General features: G+C 41.8%; 1 protein-coding gene across 2 annotated transcripts in view; it reads right to left on the bottom strand.

Moving 5' to 3' along the window:
* FBXO11 (F-box protein 11) overlaps nucleotides 1-14,116 on the bottom strand; it is a 55,816-nt gene that overhangs the window by 20,851 nt on the left and 20,849 nt on the right. Inside the window, exons 2-7 of one of the 2 annotated variants that reach the window (XM_026048096.1) lie at nucleotides 11,268-11,395; nucleotides 11,055-11,136; nucleotides 5,065-5,206; nucleotides 3,592-3,721; nucleotides 2,416-2,499; nucleotides 2,203-2,335 (exon numbers count right to left, since the gene is read on the bottom strand). In XM_026048096.1, the coding sequence (XP_025903881.1) occupies nucleotides 2,203-2,335; nucleotides 2,416-2,499; nucleotides 3,592-3,721; nucleotides 5,065-5,206; nucleotides 11,055-11,136; nucleotides 11,268-11,395 (699 nt within the window). Of the gene's footprint in view, nucleotides 1-2,202; nucleotides 2,336-2,415; nucleotides 2,500-3,591; nucleotides 3,722-5,064; nucleotides 5,210-11,054; nucleotides 11,137-11,267; nucleotides 11,396-14,116 lie in introns of both variants that reach the window. The other variant, XM_026048095.1, reaches the window with a different exon arrangement.

Raw genomic sequence — 14,116 nt, 5'->3', positions numbered from 1 at the left:
TAATGATCCTAGGAGGCCTTCTACCACAGTCTAAAGGCGTCATGTTCTGTGGGATCAGAGGGTCATCACAGGAAGACAAGGGGCTGGCTAAAGGATTTTAAAATTAACTGGATGCTAACTTGAAATGCTGTTTTTCTTTAAAAGAATTTAAACAATTTTACTTTTCAGTTAAAAAACACACTAGACCGTGAGAGTTAAACACAGAAGCAAACTCAAAGGCCAAATGCTTTTCTCTAAGACAATTACTTATATGAGAAAGTGGAAACCTCCTGGAAGCGAGAGGGATGTCGGGCTGACCCCCTATTTACACAGGGGTCTTCAGCAGCCAGCAGCAGGACCCACGGCCGAGCTCCTAGCAGGGCTGCCCTAATCCTACCATTCTGAAAGGGGTTCCAGACTGCACACCAAAGAGTCAGTCCTCCAAGGCTTAGTGGCTCACTTGAATTCCTGTTTTTTTCCAGACAAATGAAAATCGACTCCCTCTACAACATTACTGACTGTTTAGGGAGAAGGTCTGAGGAAGTGAAAAGGCTGCAGTGCCAAAACCTGGAATATAAACACATCCAGCCTTTCTCCATCGCTCCCAGAGATTTGCTCCCCGAGACAGCTGCTCTGTTACAGCAACACACAACGCAGATCTCAGAGCAATACTTCAGGTAACTGCTTTTCTGAGCAACACAGGCAGCACCAGTGGAAGGCAACTGCCAGAGCAGAGGGTCTTTCAAAGCTTAAAAGGAACCAAAAAGCATTCAGAAGGCCCATCAGGTATCACAGACATCACCTCAAATTTGATTAAGGAATTGAGACATTTCGTATCTTAAAGCAGTCCTGAGACAGCTGCTTCTTCCTTTTAAACACTCCGATGTCTCTTGCCCTACTTGCACTAGTGCCATCCTCTATTTAAAACAGGAGCCAGGCAAGTTCTGTGTTATTTATCCCAGACTATGGCTGTTTTAGCAACCCCCCTGTGCTACAGCAGAGAATGGAGCGGTGCTGTGGGCGAGACACCCGAACCACACACGCTGCAGCGCAGCTGAGCGGGGGGACCGTGACTTGGGACTGGTTCTAGTCTGTTCCTCCTGACCGAGTGCGCCCTGGCCACCGGCGCGTGCCAAGYGTATTCCAGGAACTTGCTTTAGTTCAGTCTCATCTGAAAGGAATCCAGTTTGTGCTCCAAAACACAAACCAAAGCACAGAAAATGGGAATAATCAGGACAGTAGCTTCTGGAGTGCAGGCATGAYGTGACAAACTAAAATACTAATGCACAGGGACCTTGCAAATCCACAGGAACAAGCTCTAAATACCAACGCTGGAACCACCTCACTTACTGGATCAAAACTGTTCTCAAAATGTCAAGATCGTAAAATCAAGGCGAGAAATTCCAGAACTGTTTTACTCAAGAACACCACAGCTGAAATACCTCTAGTATCCAGAATAAACAGATACCAGAAAATAAAATTAAAAATTTCATTTAAATGACAGACATTATTKCATTTGTCTCAAAAACTGGAGAGCTTCCATTTTACCTCTAGGTTGCCAAAGGTCTGAGACCTCTTACCCACGATCTCTACCAGGCTTTGTTAAGACACTCTAAATTCTTGCCATTTTACTGTGCTACAGGGGCTGGGCACATTCACAGCAGGGACAGGAGGAACAAACAGCTCCTCAGGCACCACAGTCTGCAGCCAGGTGTGTTGTTTTAAATCAGGTTCCTAAAACTTCCAGAATAGGAAAGGTTCATATCCCTCTCCATAGGGGGRTCTTCTTCAGAGGAACAGCTGGGAGGCAGACAGAGAAGGAACCTCCAGTCTCAGCACAGTCCTTGCTGGGCACCCTCGTCTCCTTTCTCGAGAGGGAATTATGATGTTCAAGAAAATGAGACAGATACTAATTTGGCTCCCACTGCTGCATTCTACTCCAGAGGTAGGTTATACAYAAACAAACTTCATAACAGCCACCTGAAAAATCTCAACTGCAGTTGAGAAAAAACTTTTTTTTTTTCCTCTCAAATAACTATTTTTATTTCACTAGTAGAAAACTAGAGAGCAGAAGTGTGAAGCAGTTTTCTTTAATGACACTTGCACTAAAAACAGTCAACCAGGCTTATGCAAGAAGAAATTATACAGAATATTTAATATACTATATTTGTAAAGAAGGCAATGAACACAAATTACACTGAGATAAATGTGCTTTTTCAATACCTGCACCAATCATGGTGATTGGAGATTCAATATATATCCATTCATCAGTGTATATTCCAGAGTGAACAAAGATAAGTCCATCAAAATGAGCTTCCTGAACTCCACCAAGAGCATCCTCAATGGTATCATAATACTAGAAGCAAAGAGACAAGGTCAGACAGATGCAAAGATGCATAAGTACAAGTAGCTTTATCAAGTGCTTCAGAAACATACCAACATATTTTCTCTTCCTTTATATCTTGCAGGATTACTGTAGAAGTGTTCAGCAAAACCTGGCTTTACATGTGCTCCTTTGTACTGAAACAAGGGGAAAAAATATATATGAGAAACGTGCAAGTAAATGGACCCGAAAGCAGAGACAGGAGATCTACTACCCCCCTAATGAACAAGCCATTTGCTGGTGGCAGCCAGCTCCAAGAGCAGAGGGTCGTGTTCCGACCTCCCGCAACAGGCACCCAATTTAGAGCAGTAACAACAACAACAACAACAAATCTGTCAGTCTCAAAAGGGTGATCAGCTACGCCAGGAGCTTAACTTATGTGACCAGAAGCCTCTGAAACAACTGAGAAAGTGGCAACAAGCTCTTCACATYCCTTCCACAAAAGATGTTATTTTCATCTTTTGCAGCTGCTTGCTGAACATTTTATTTGGTGAGGAGAAAGAACAACACAGACTACCTCACCTGATTTTCAGTAGTGAATTAAGACACCAAGTCAAGCATTTGTACCCCTTCAATAACTAATATACACATCACTATGAAATTACTTATAGATAAAATAACAAGGCATATGTGCYAATTCCTTTACCTATACTTCTCAAGTGTAGGTTTGTCCAGCCTCTCTTACAGTAGTTCTGATACTTTGGATTTGGAGTCCAGTCATGAACAAGCTTTAAGACATAACCTGTGTAACTCCAGCCACATTAGCTCTAAGTCACTACTTAAGTGATATCACCAGCACACTGCTCTGCTAACTGAAGGAGGAAGCATCTGAATTTGATAACCAGTGTGCATATTGGTTTAATATGCACAATGACAACAATCTATTTGAAAGTGATTTGCAAGCCACAGACCACAGCAATCCTCCATGGGATTTTAGTCATGCAAAACCTGAAGAAAACCCAAGACAGGAGGAGGACACTAACCCTGCACTTTGGCATGATGCAACTCTCTAAAGAGTATCTCAAAACAGGGAAGAATTTTAGTCCACTACCACGTAACACAGTAGTCATCTCCCCTCATCCTACTTCCTCCCATGAGCCTATCTACTTCAAATTCTGAAAGAAAAAGCATCTTCTGGTTGAGAGCTGCACATGCTGACTGTGTTTCAGAGGTTTGCTTTTCACTTTTATGAGCCATCATTACAGTGGAATACAAGTGAATACTATTACCAGTTGCTGAAAGCTTTCTTTCCAGGGATTTGGATGTTCATATTCTTCTGGATTAATCTGATAAAATTTACCAGGTTCAGGATGCATCATGGGGCGTGTGTACTCAAATACTTCCATATACAATCTTTTCCTAAGAAGTATCATTCAAGGGAGCGGGGAAAAAAAAACAGAAAAGAAACAACACACATGTTGATTATGCTTCCATTTTAACATACCTCAAACGTGACAGATGGGATTTTTCAACATAGTTACAGTGAGTTTGATCAAGACCAGTACCAAGCTCTAAAATGCATTAAAAAATTCCCTTCTGAAAGAGAAATCATCCTCAAAATTAGTAATTCTTTTCAGAGCATCCTGTCTGGTAAGTGTTGGTTAGGACTGACCTCTGTGGTAACAGAGAATTTGACCTAAGTTCACAAGGCCAAGTTGCCATGTCCTTAACAAGTAACTTCCAGTTGGGGGGAAAATTAAGTGATTTATTATGTGGTTTGCAGGGTCAGAGCCCAATTGTACAAGATTATAGCTTGAGCAGCGTTTAAGTTAGCTTTTCCCTCATCATTTAATAACAAAATTTAACTAAAAGAAAGTATGTCTCACTGGCAAAAAGGAGGTTGAAAAGCACAATCAGAGAAACAAATGATGCACTTTCTAAAAAAAAAATCTATGATGTGCATCACTGGCTGCATTACAGTGGCTTAAAAAAAAAGGAGGGGAGATATACAAGCACAGAGCAATTGGCTTTTTTGATGAGTACTAAAATACAAATAATTTCAGAGTCTATGTGGCTGATAYTAAGGTCTGCTTTACTGCATAATGCTAAATATCAGTAGTAGAAATTCATTTGACAAGACTTGTCTTGAACAAAACAGTGTTTTGAGATATGCTCAATTTTTTTTTCTTGTTCTTTGGTCTAAATTCTGGTCTTAAACTTTACTTAAAAAGCAGCAGCATAGAGATGCRCATGTATTTTTTGCCTTTAAATTACTTCTTTAGATGACATTTATCCAGCTGTCAATAACCCAGGGTGGGGAAAGGGAGATGGATTTGTAAGAGGAAACCTAAGTTACATAAGAACAATTTAAAAAATCCAATGCAAAATTTTAATTACGGATTAAAAACCCTTGCCCTTCCATTCTACAAAATGCACTTATTTTTCTGTGTGAACGAGTTCAATTCTCACAGAACCTTAAAATATGACTTGAGGGGGAAGAAAGGAACAGCCTCAGAATTTTGGACAGTCATTAGTTAACTAGGATGTGCTACAGACTCAAGAGATTTTTACTGTTAATGTCTAATCAGACACTCAAAGGTAACTAATAGTATCTATGCAAACTGGTCATTTTAAGAAACAATTGCTTTTAATTCAACTAACTGCAATTCCTAACCAACATTTCTATTTTTCCTATTGTACTTGGCATCTTGTGCAGCACATCTAATATTTCTCCAGATAATGAGGAATAGCTTTTCACTTACCACAAAATTGGATCATTAGCCAGCTCACTGAAGCGCTTACACACACAAGCTGCTCTACAGAGATCCTGCTCCAGCAGGTAGGAAAAGATCTTTAGAACCACTTCATCTGGCAGTTTTTCCTGAAGATACTGTTCTGCAGGTGCTGCTATTAAATAAGAATCTATGTAAAGTTATTGATTGATTTAACCAACCCAAATCCTGATTAAAAGAGATCAACAAGTTGCCATACTAAAGATTACCATTTAACTTCAATTACCTCAGACCTACTGTAAAAAAAAAAAGTTTAATTATTTTCAGTTTGAAAATATTTGAAATAGTCAAAACAGATGGAAAAAAACTTCTTTCTTTCCCACTCCTCTCCACACCCCCTTAAAGACATTAAGAAAAAGGATGGTTAAGATGTGGGAGACCTGCAGCCAGCAATAACTGCAGAATTTCCTCCTTCCTTTCCTCTCACAATTACGCTCTTTCCCCAAGTTTGGCTTGCAAATGAAGAGAAGTCAAGAGAAACAGAAGTGCTGTATTTCTTTAAAATAATCAAAGATTTAGTAGAGACTTTCCTACATCCTGACAGAAAGAAGTATTTTTGTTACATTTTTACTCCTGTGCACAGGTGCACTCTAGATACGAGAGCTTGTATTGGAAATACCATTTGCAGTGTGTTCTTACAAGAACTTTGTGGCCAGTACCCTCAGAGTAGCACAGATCTGCTCACAAAGGTAGCTTGAATCATTGTTCTTAGCATCTTTCCTTCAGCAGAGTGATACAGAACAGCTCCTAAGGTTTAGAGGATTTGTATGCAAGGTTTTAAAAGCTCCCACCRCTCTCACAAAAATCTATGTAATGCCGCTTGCATTATTAATCCTTCCTAGAACATTTGAACCTAGGCAGCAACAAGATCATGCTTTTGACTCTTGGTGGAGCAGTAAAGTGATCCTCAGAAAGGCAGCCCACCGCCCACTGAACCTGGGGGAATAACAGCAGCAGAAATAGTATCTACATAAGAGTCCACAAAAAATAAGCCGAGCTCCAAGTCTTCAATAGTTGCTGACTTCTTTACAGCAAGAAGAGATAAGGAACACGAAGTGCCAGGATCAGAGCTGCGCCTTTATGCAGACGTTAAACTGYCCGTGCTGTCGCAGAGCTGGCTAAAGCTTCAGCACACTCATTTTTCCAGGGGCTTGTGCTCACGCCCTGCTCAGATCAAGCAGAGGAAGTTCTGAACTAGCACCAGTGCTGCAGCAGCTCCCCCAACCCTGCTTCTTGTCATTCCACTGCATGAAGCAAGTGAACACCGTTTATGAACCCAGTGATTCATAAACACTGATTGTCCTCCGAGAGGCTAAGCTGCCCTTTATCCAGCTGAGTAATTGCTGTTCTTAACAGCAGCACAGCTTGCATGCACAAGCCATAGGTACCCGCCACTGTAATCCAGTCRAATTCTCTGCTGTAGAGAGCAGACCACGCTCCATGTCCACAGCTCCCTGCTCCCAAGCTCTCCCTTCGCTTAGGAATATTGACCATGGAGAGGACGAACCTGAATCCCTCCCTGCACTTCTCCCATTCGCTTTGCTTGGTCACTGCACACATGCAGCTCACTGCAAGCTGCAGRAAAGACTCCACGGGCACAGGCAGGGAGGCAGCAACGAGCGCCCMGGAGCAGGCGAGGCAGCTCCTTCCGCAGCAGCCCTGTTTGTGCCACGCCAAGGAAATATTTTAGGCAAACACCTGTGAGCCAGGCCGAGGTCAGCAGACTGCAGCAGTCCGTACGCAGCAGACAATGGCCTCGAAGGGTTTTTGTCCTGGAGAGAAATTGGGGGCTGAAGTCTGGGAAATATATTCTGACAATCCAYAGGTGAGCAGGGCTAAGAAACACCAAAGGTGACCTGCGCCCATGCTGGTTTTTAAGAAGGTATTTTTCCAATGCAGAGAARGATTTCTTCCTGCATCAAACAGGCAGGAGCAACTTATTCTGAAGACCTAGTTACCCTTGAAATCCATCACAGAATAACTGGACACTACTTTTGGCTTCAGCTTTTTCTAGCAGCTTCCCAGTCAGGTGAGGGATAAACTCCTCTTACTGGCTCACAAGCTGGATCAGGATGTGAAGACGGGGCAGCAAATCCCCAAGCTGTTTTCTCCCTTCAACATGCAACACCTGGGGCACCTTCTTCCCAAGAAAATCTATTACTTCCCTGAACAGCCTGCAGAGTTTTGTCTTTCTCTCACTTTACCTATGTCAAGTCCTTGACTGGTTTGGTACTGAAGGTGGAAGTTTGCTGCTTGTCTAGGGGCTCCTGTTGGGCACCAGGTCCTGCCCCAGTATCCTCCCCATGCCTCATAATGAAAGTTGGGAGCCAGATGAATTACCTCACTGCAAGAGGCAGGGACCAACTTTGGAAGCATCTAATTTGTTTTTCAAAAAAGTAAAATGCAGTTTTTCATAGTTTTTCAGTCTACATTTATTTAGGAGCTTAAGCATTAATTTCAAAATAGAGAAGTAGGCAATTTTAMAGGCACTTGCAGTCCTGAGTCACCATTCCTTGATATCCTTTAGGAATGAAAGATTTAATTTTGCAGAAGGGCAACCTAATTTAAGATTGATTTAAGATTTCTCCACACAAGTCATTGAGTTAGTGACTATTAGCYGAAATACTCCAGTATAGCTTATAAAAAACACTCCACTTCCTAATGTAAGTAAACCAATACTCTGTATCCAAGAGAAAAAAACACTCCATAGTTTTATTTTGTGAGTTTATACTTTCAGTAATCTGTTAAAGCATTCAGCTTGAAATGTTTTTCCTCCCAATTCCCAAAAAAGGCCACCATAATTTTAAAGGTTTCTTTGGTAGTCAAAAGAAAAGCATTTGTGTCACTACTCCTAAACATTTTACTCCTGTTGACAAAATGAAGGTTAGGAAATGCATGCTTATATATATATATAGTGTATATATACTTGTTCAGATATACATACACAGAGACACTCTTCCAAATAAATGATTAAAAGAGTCAAGTTCAAGATTCCATCACCAATCTTGATCTTTGCCCTAACACAGGTAGTTAACTGAAATATTTATGATGCAAATAAAGCCCTCAATACACTAGGCCAATGAGGCACAGAAACACAGCCAAGTTGCTCCATTTCTACGTGAAGCTAATTCAGTTTCARTTCTGATCGCTCAGGAGACAGAAACTAGTATCAACACCATCACTAAGAAGTGCAGGGAGAACTGCCTGAAAAAGAGCTGAAATCTTTCTTTAGTAAAAGATGAAGCATATCGTTCTGTGACACCCAAGCTGCAATATTAATGCCTCTCCATGGCTAACTTTTGTCTATTTTAGTGGAGAAGATGGRAGACAAATGCTTTTACTCACTAAGGCAGCATTTAGTAAAAATATTTTCTTCCCAAGTAGGACAGAAAATTTGGGAAACGGTGATCTTTGTAAAAAAACAAATCTTAAAAGGATAAAAAAAGACTAAAAAGAGAAAAAGTGCAACTAATCTGGTGATCTATAAGCCATGAGGTTACATAACAATCAACACAAGCTGCACAACAATGTAATAAGCAAAACAAAAACAAGTGTCATGATGCATGGAACAGTTTCAGTATCAGCTGAAGCCAGACAGTTCAGTGAAGATAAAGAGTTAAAGAAATTAGTTGTCTCTGAAGTCGAAGTCTTCCAAAGATGGCTAAAAGTCAGTAAGAACTGCCCAGTATAAGTTGAACATGCAAACAGAGGGATGTTAAAGTGAAAGAGGAAATARTTTGCATAGTAAGCAAAAAGGAAAGAATATGTTAAGTGAGTGAAACAGTGACTTAAACTGAAACAATAAGAAAAGTACTGAAGAAGGAAAGATCAGAGCACAAAATGTGTAATTACAGCTCAGTTAACAAGCAAGCAGTCAAAATAYAGCGAATTTAAGTCTCAGGAAACAGAAGTACTAGAAATAGCACTGTTCAACACAAGTACTTGTCTTTGTAAATGCTAAAAGCTGTAAAAAAAACTTATAGAACTGCTTTACAAATACATAGGTTCATCAGTGATTTGAAGTGTAAGCAACATAGCCCAACCTTGCCTTTCTTATCTAAACTTTTTTAGGACTTCAATTTTTAGTACTCTCATTAAGAAGCTGTTGTATTTAAATAAGAAAATCAGTACTTAATTAGCATGTTGATTTCTCATCAAGACCCTTGTGTATTTGCTAACCTGGGGATGGAAAGCCACAGTGCCCATGACGCAGACTGCGGGCGGACAGCGTGGCAGGTTAGGGAAGCAAGTCGGTGTTTTTCTGACCGCTCGGCACCCAGCGAGCCACCCGGCCAGGAGAAAGGTGCCGGCGTTCGAGCTGGAACTGTTTGGGAGGCGCAGAACGCCGCCCCGCCGCTCCCTCCGCGCTCCTCTGCCTTCCTCCTCCGCAAGGGTCTCCGGTAGCTCCGGTGCGGCGCTAACAGCCCCAAAGCTCCGTTTGGGGCCCGGTTCTAAAGGCAACAGCCGCACGTTCCGAAGGGCGACGCTCCCGGGGCTGCCCCCGCCGGCCGTTAACCTGCCCTAGGTAAGTGCCCAGCCATGGATAAAGCTACAAAATTGCATCAATACCTCAAAAACCTRAACACCTGCACGGGCAAGGGGGAGGAAATAGGAGAGAGAGGAGCTGAAGGCAAGAGAGAGGTAGACCAAGCTCACAAGGACATTCTCCTCCAGCAGTCTGAAAGGTCAAGCCTAAGAATACAGGCTTAAGAGCACCATTAAAAAAATAAAGTCACGGTTTACATTCCCTCTGATGATAATTTGGGTCCTGGAGTAGCGTGCAGTCCTCATGCCTTCCCAAATAAGCTCAGTAACACAACAGGCAGGTGCTGTGAGAGCCTGAGAAGTTRTCTGGAGATCTGGGCTACTCACAGTGTATTTTAACCTGCACTGGAAGACTTGAGATTTAAAGCACACACCTTGTATAAAGCAAGAAGTGGGCAACAGCCTGATGGAGAACACATCAAAAATGAATGACTTTGAATAAAAACAGGAACTGGCAAGAGAAACCAACTGAGTCTATGAAAAAAAAAAAAAAAGCAAACAGATCTTGTACAAAGCCCTAGGTATCAAATCAAGTCAGGACATGAACCTGGAAAGCAGAATGAGACAAGCTGACACTCAGTTGGTCCTGGCCATTTCAAGGGCAGAAATCTGAGGTTAAGTGATTTATAAGCAGTTATTGAATTAAAGAGCTAATCAAAATCAGCAGCTAGAAGAGACAGAGAGCTCAAAGGATCAAAAGATAAAATCCACACTAAGGAARAGTTGGGAAGCCAAAAGGAGTAGGCTTCAACAGAAGGGAAAACAAGGAGCCAAGGGCTTGCACCAGCTCTTTAGTTTTAATTCAGAACGATAATACTGACACAGAGTTAAAGAGTCCAAGAAAAGTGARAGAAACCAAATCACTGGGAATAAACCAAATCTGGTACAGTATCAGAAGAAAAGAGGAACACACAAAAACGACACTGCCAGAGGAGTATGTGTATGGACAGAAAGACACCCCCTGTCCAGGAAAGAAAGAAAATCTGGATGTAGGTATCTACATCCCCCCTCCCCACCRAAAAAACAAACAAAAAAACCCAAACCATATAAAATAGCATACTAGAGCCAGCTATAAACAACATACTAGAACACTGCGGCAATATCCACGTGAGCAATGGTAAACAAGCCTGCGCGGGGTGCTGCGCTCGCACAGCGCCGGAGCCCGCRCACAAACGGCCAGCACAGCCATCAGCAAAGGCAGTCAGCAGCAGGGCCAGCAGCAGGCAGCCTAAAGCAGCAACCTGCGAAGGCCAGACTAACACCAAATTTCTACATTTGAAGTTCTGAACAAGTTAATAGTAGCTTTCTCATTTCAGATTCTTGGATGGAAAACACATAGGAAAAAAAGATTTGGAAAGTGTTGTGTCCACCCCTCCATTTTTCTTGCTCTCTAAAAAGGAATAAAAATAAGATACCTGATAAATCTTGGGATTTTCCAGATACTCTTGCACGTTTAGCTCGATGACCGAAGTTCTCRGTAGCTGAAGTGGAGGCACCCTGTAACCAAATAAGTAAGAAATAGTTCAGTCATTGGATAACTTAAGAAAAGCACCAGTTAATGTCTGATTACCAAGGCAGAAAGATTTAATTCATAGTAAAAAGGAGACACACACATACACACAGCCTACCTCCATACTGCTCTTTGTAGGGCAAGCTGTTCTTTTAGGTAAAAGAGTTTTTCTGCGAAGTTGGTATGGACTATTCTGTGCGCCAGGACCTGATTCTTCTGCAACCATATCTGCAGGTACATCATCATCTGTGAACAGCAACAAAACAGGAAGTTTAAACAGTGTGGTTCTGTTAAATGCCAGAAAATACTCTGGAAGTATTTACCACTATCTAAATATACACAGCCAGGCAAGGGCAGGGGTGGGGTGGGGGGTGTGGAACAAAAAGCCACCAAACTTGTTAGAGAATGTTTCATGAAAATGAGAAGACATACAGCATATAAAAGTTATATGAAAAAGTACATATAAACACAATCTACATTGGGTGCATTTACGCCACAGTTACACTGAACAGTCACRCTACAAGTATTTGTGTGCACCACTTTTTGACTTTTCACTCTACAGTTCCTTTGCAGATATGTTGTCCACAGCACTAATTCTGTTTTTAGGATTACCTCATTTTTTTCCACCTCTTCCTAGCACCATCTTTATAATGAAGACCCCTGGAGTTTTCATCATTAACCAGATGTTATGAAGAACCTCTTCAGTAAATACAGTGTTTAGTGCAAGAGTCAAGACAGGAATTCTTCAAGGTGTCTTAAGGTTAGTCAAGGCAGGACCCAAATCCTTCAAGAAAGCGAAAGCTCGAAGTATCTTTAATCGGCTACACTGTGGTTGCCTAAAAGACACCACGTTCATTCTCCCCATATCCTTAAAAACAACTGAAAGCAGAATGTTTGATCAGGAAGTGAGATTTTTCTGAATGCTTCCTTTCAAWTTTCCATGTTCATATAATTTTGGAATGCACAAAGAGCAAGGAATAAATACTAATCAGTACATGTCCTACAACTAGGATCACAAACACTGAACTTAAAGGAAAACATTTCACTGAAGCAAGAGGCACACTTTCCACAGATGCCTAACTGAGAATTCTGGACCCTTGGCTTTAACCAYTTTCTCATTTTAAACTGTATAAGACTTGACATAAAAGTGATCGCCAAAAAAGTAATACTGCTGAGTAAGCAGTTTTACTGAATTAAGGTTAAACTGATGCTGTTAAAGCAGGCTAATAAAAAATAGATAAAAAATAATTAATCTCAACTCACAAATCAAAGAAAATAATTCAGAAACTTGTTCTAAAACAAGATTCCTTCTCTACAATTCAAGAGCTTAATATCATTTAAAAAAATTCTTAAATTACAAAATAATTATAGGCAACTAYGCATGCCGCCACAGCCCAAGATCTTACCAGGGCTTTCTTGCCCTTCTCTCGGCTCTACCTGAAGAGGTGGTTCTAAGCTGTACCCCTTGCCACACGTCACCAACAGCCTCCCCATCTCCTCTCACGTGGGTACCTCGGGAGCTGCCCTGACTGCAATGCAAAGTCGGCCTTTAACACAGAGAGCTTAGGGGGAAGGAGATGTTTCCAAAGCTGAGCAAGAGCCTCTGGCTCGGGCCCCATTTCTTCCTCCTGAAGCTCTGCCCCTTGGGAGAGAGAGAATTGGAAAAATCAGACAAGTTTGTGTGGCACTTAAGGGCCACCTGTACGAGGTACCGTGTTTAACGGCCTAAGAGGCATTATAAGGCCATGTGCAGAAGGGCTTATCCCRTAAGAGCCATTAACAGGATCCAGGGGAGCGCCCGGGCGCTGCCAATGCCCTCTCACGGACACCTGCGGAAATGAGCGCCAAAAACTGGCACTGGTTCTAACAAAGCCAAAGCACTTGTGCTTCTTGGAGATTAAATTAAGCCGAGCCTGCTCTCCGACAGCCCTTTACCTTTAGGCTGCACTGTGAAAGCGTGCGCACTTTGAAGTGCACTGTCAGCAATGCCTGCACAAAACCAGAAAGTGATAGAAAAGCAATTAAGGGCTGGCCAAAGAGTTTATAAAATGTGCGGATCACTTCCAGGAAAGTTCAGCACAAGCACGGCATGCTCGTGTGCTTTTCCTTCACAAAAAGGATATGAATACAGCTTCACATCTGCCTCACAGAGGTTCAAATGATGGTTTCAGTCACCTTAAATACCAAACACAACCATAAGGAAGAAAGGGTGAGGCCAAAAAGGTTTTTCATATTCAGAAAAAATAACTGAAGAGCAACAAATGGTCTGACCAGAAAAAAAAAAAAAAAAAGGAAGGGAATGCTAAGGAAGGAAGTGTATGCCCTAATCTGTACAATTTTTAATTCAGTTCAACATATACAGCATTCTGAACTTCCTCTTTTTGAGATGTTGTCCCAGATCTTTCCAAGTAAGAGAAAGCAAAACACTCCTGTGGGGAGACCACGAGCAGCTGAGACGTTGGCCAAGTCGATTTACAATAGWGAAAACCGTGTTAGCTTGGCAGCAGGTTCTAGAAGAGCATCTCTGAGGAGTAAAACAACCCATAATGAAGCTACTTGAACTGAACGATGACTTATCTGACCTATCAGGCAAGTTACAGGAGGAACACATGCCAATCATACACAGGCTGGAGTAGAACCAGTGTCATCTCGGATTTAAGTAACAAGCCATCAATTCAAACAAACCAAACAAGAAGAGCAAACCCGAGCAGCACCGCTAAATACATAACTGATGCAGTTCAGTGCTTTGGGTAGAGTGAACCTTCCCATGCACTTGGCACAAAAAGCCATGGGAAAGGCCTCCAGGCTACCTGCTAGATGACACGTTCAACTACTTTAGTGATTCATTACCATAGTATTGCAAGTGTGAAGTTTAAGGAGTAGAAGAGATGCAGACAAGAAGGAACGTCAATAAAGGAAATAATTCAGCGAACAGAAGACACCTCACCAAAACCCAAGACCTGCCTG

Source organism: Nothoprocta perdicaria, unplaced genomic scaffold (assembly GCF_003342845.1).
Source record: "Nothoprocta perdicaria isolate Ctin4 unplaced genomic scaffold, notPer1 scaffold_51, whole genome shotgun sequence".
In the NCBI taxonomy this organism is placed as follows: Eukaryota; Metazoa; Chordata; class Aves; order Tinamiformes; family Tinamidae; genus Nothoprocta; species Nothoprocta perdicaria.
The sequence above is the reverse complement of the archived record's forward strand: the minus strand, read 5'-3'. Positions and strand labels throughout refer to the sequence as shown.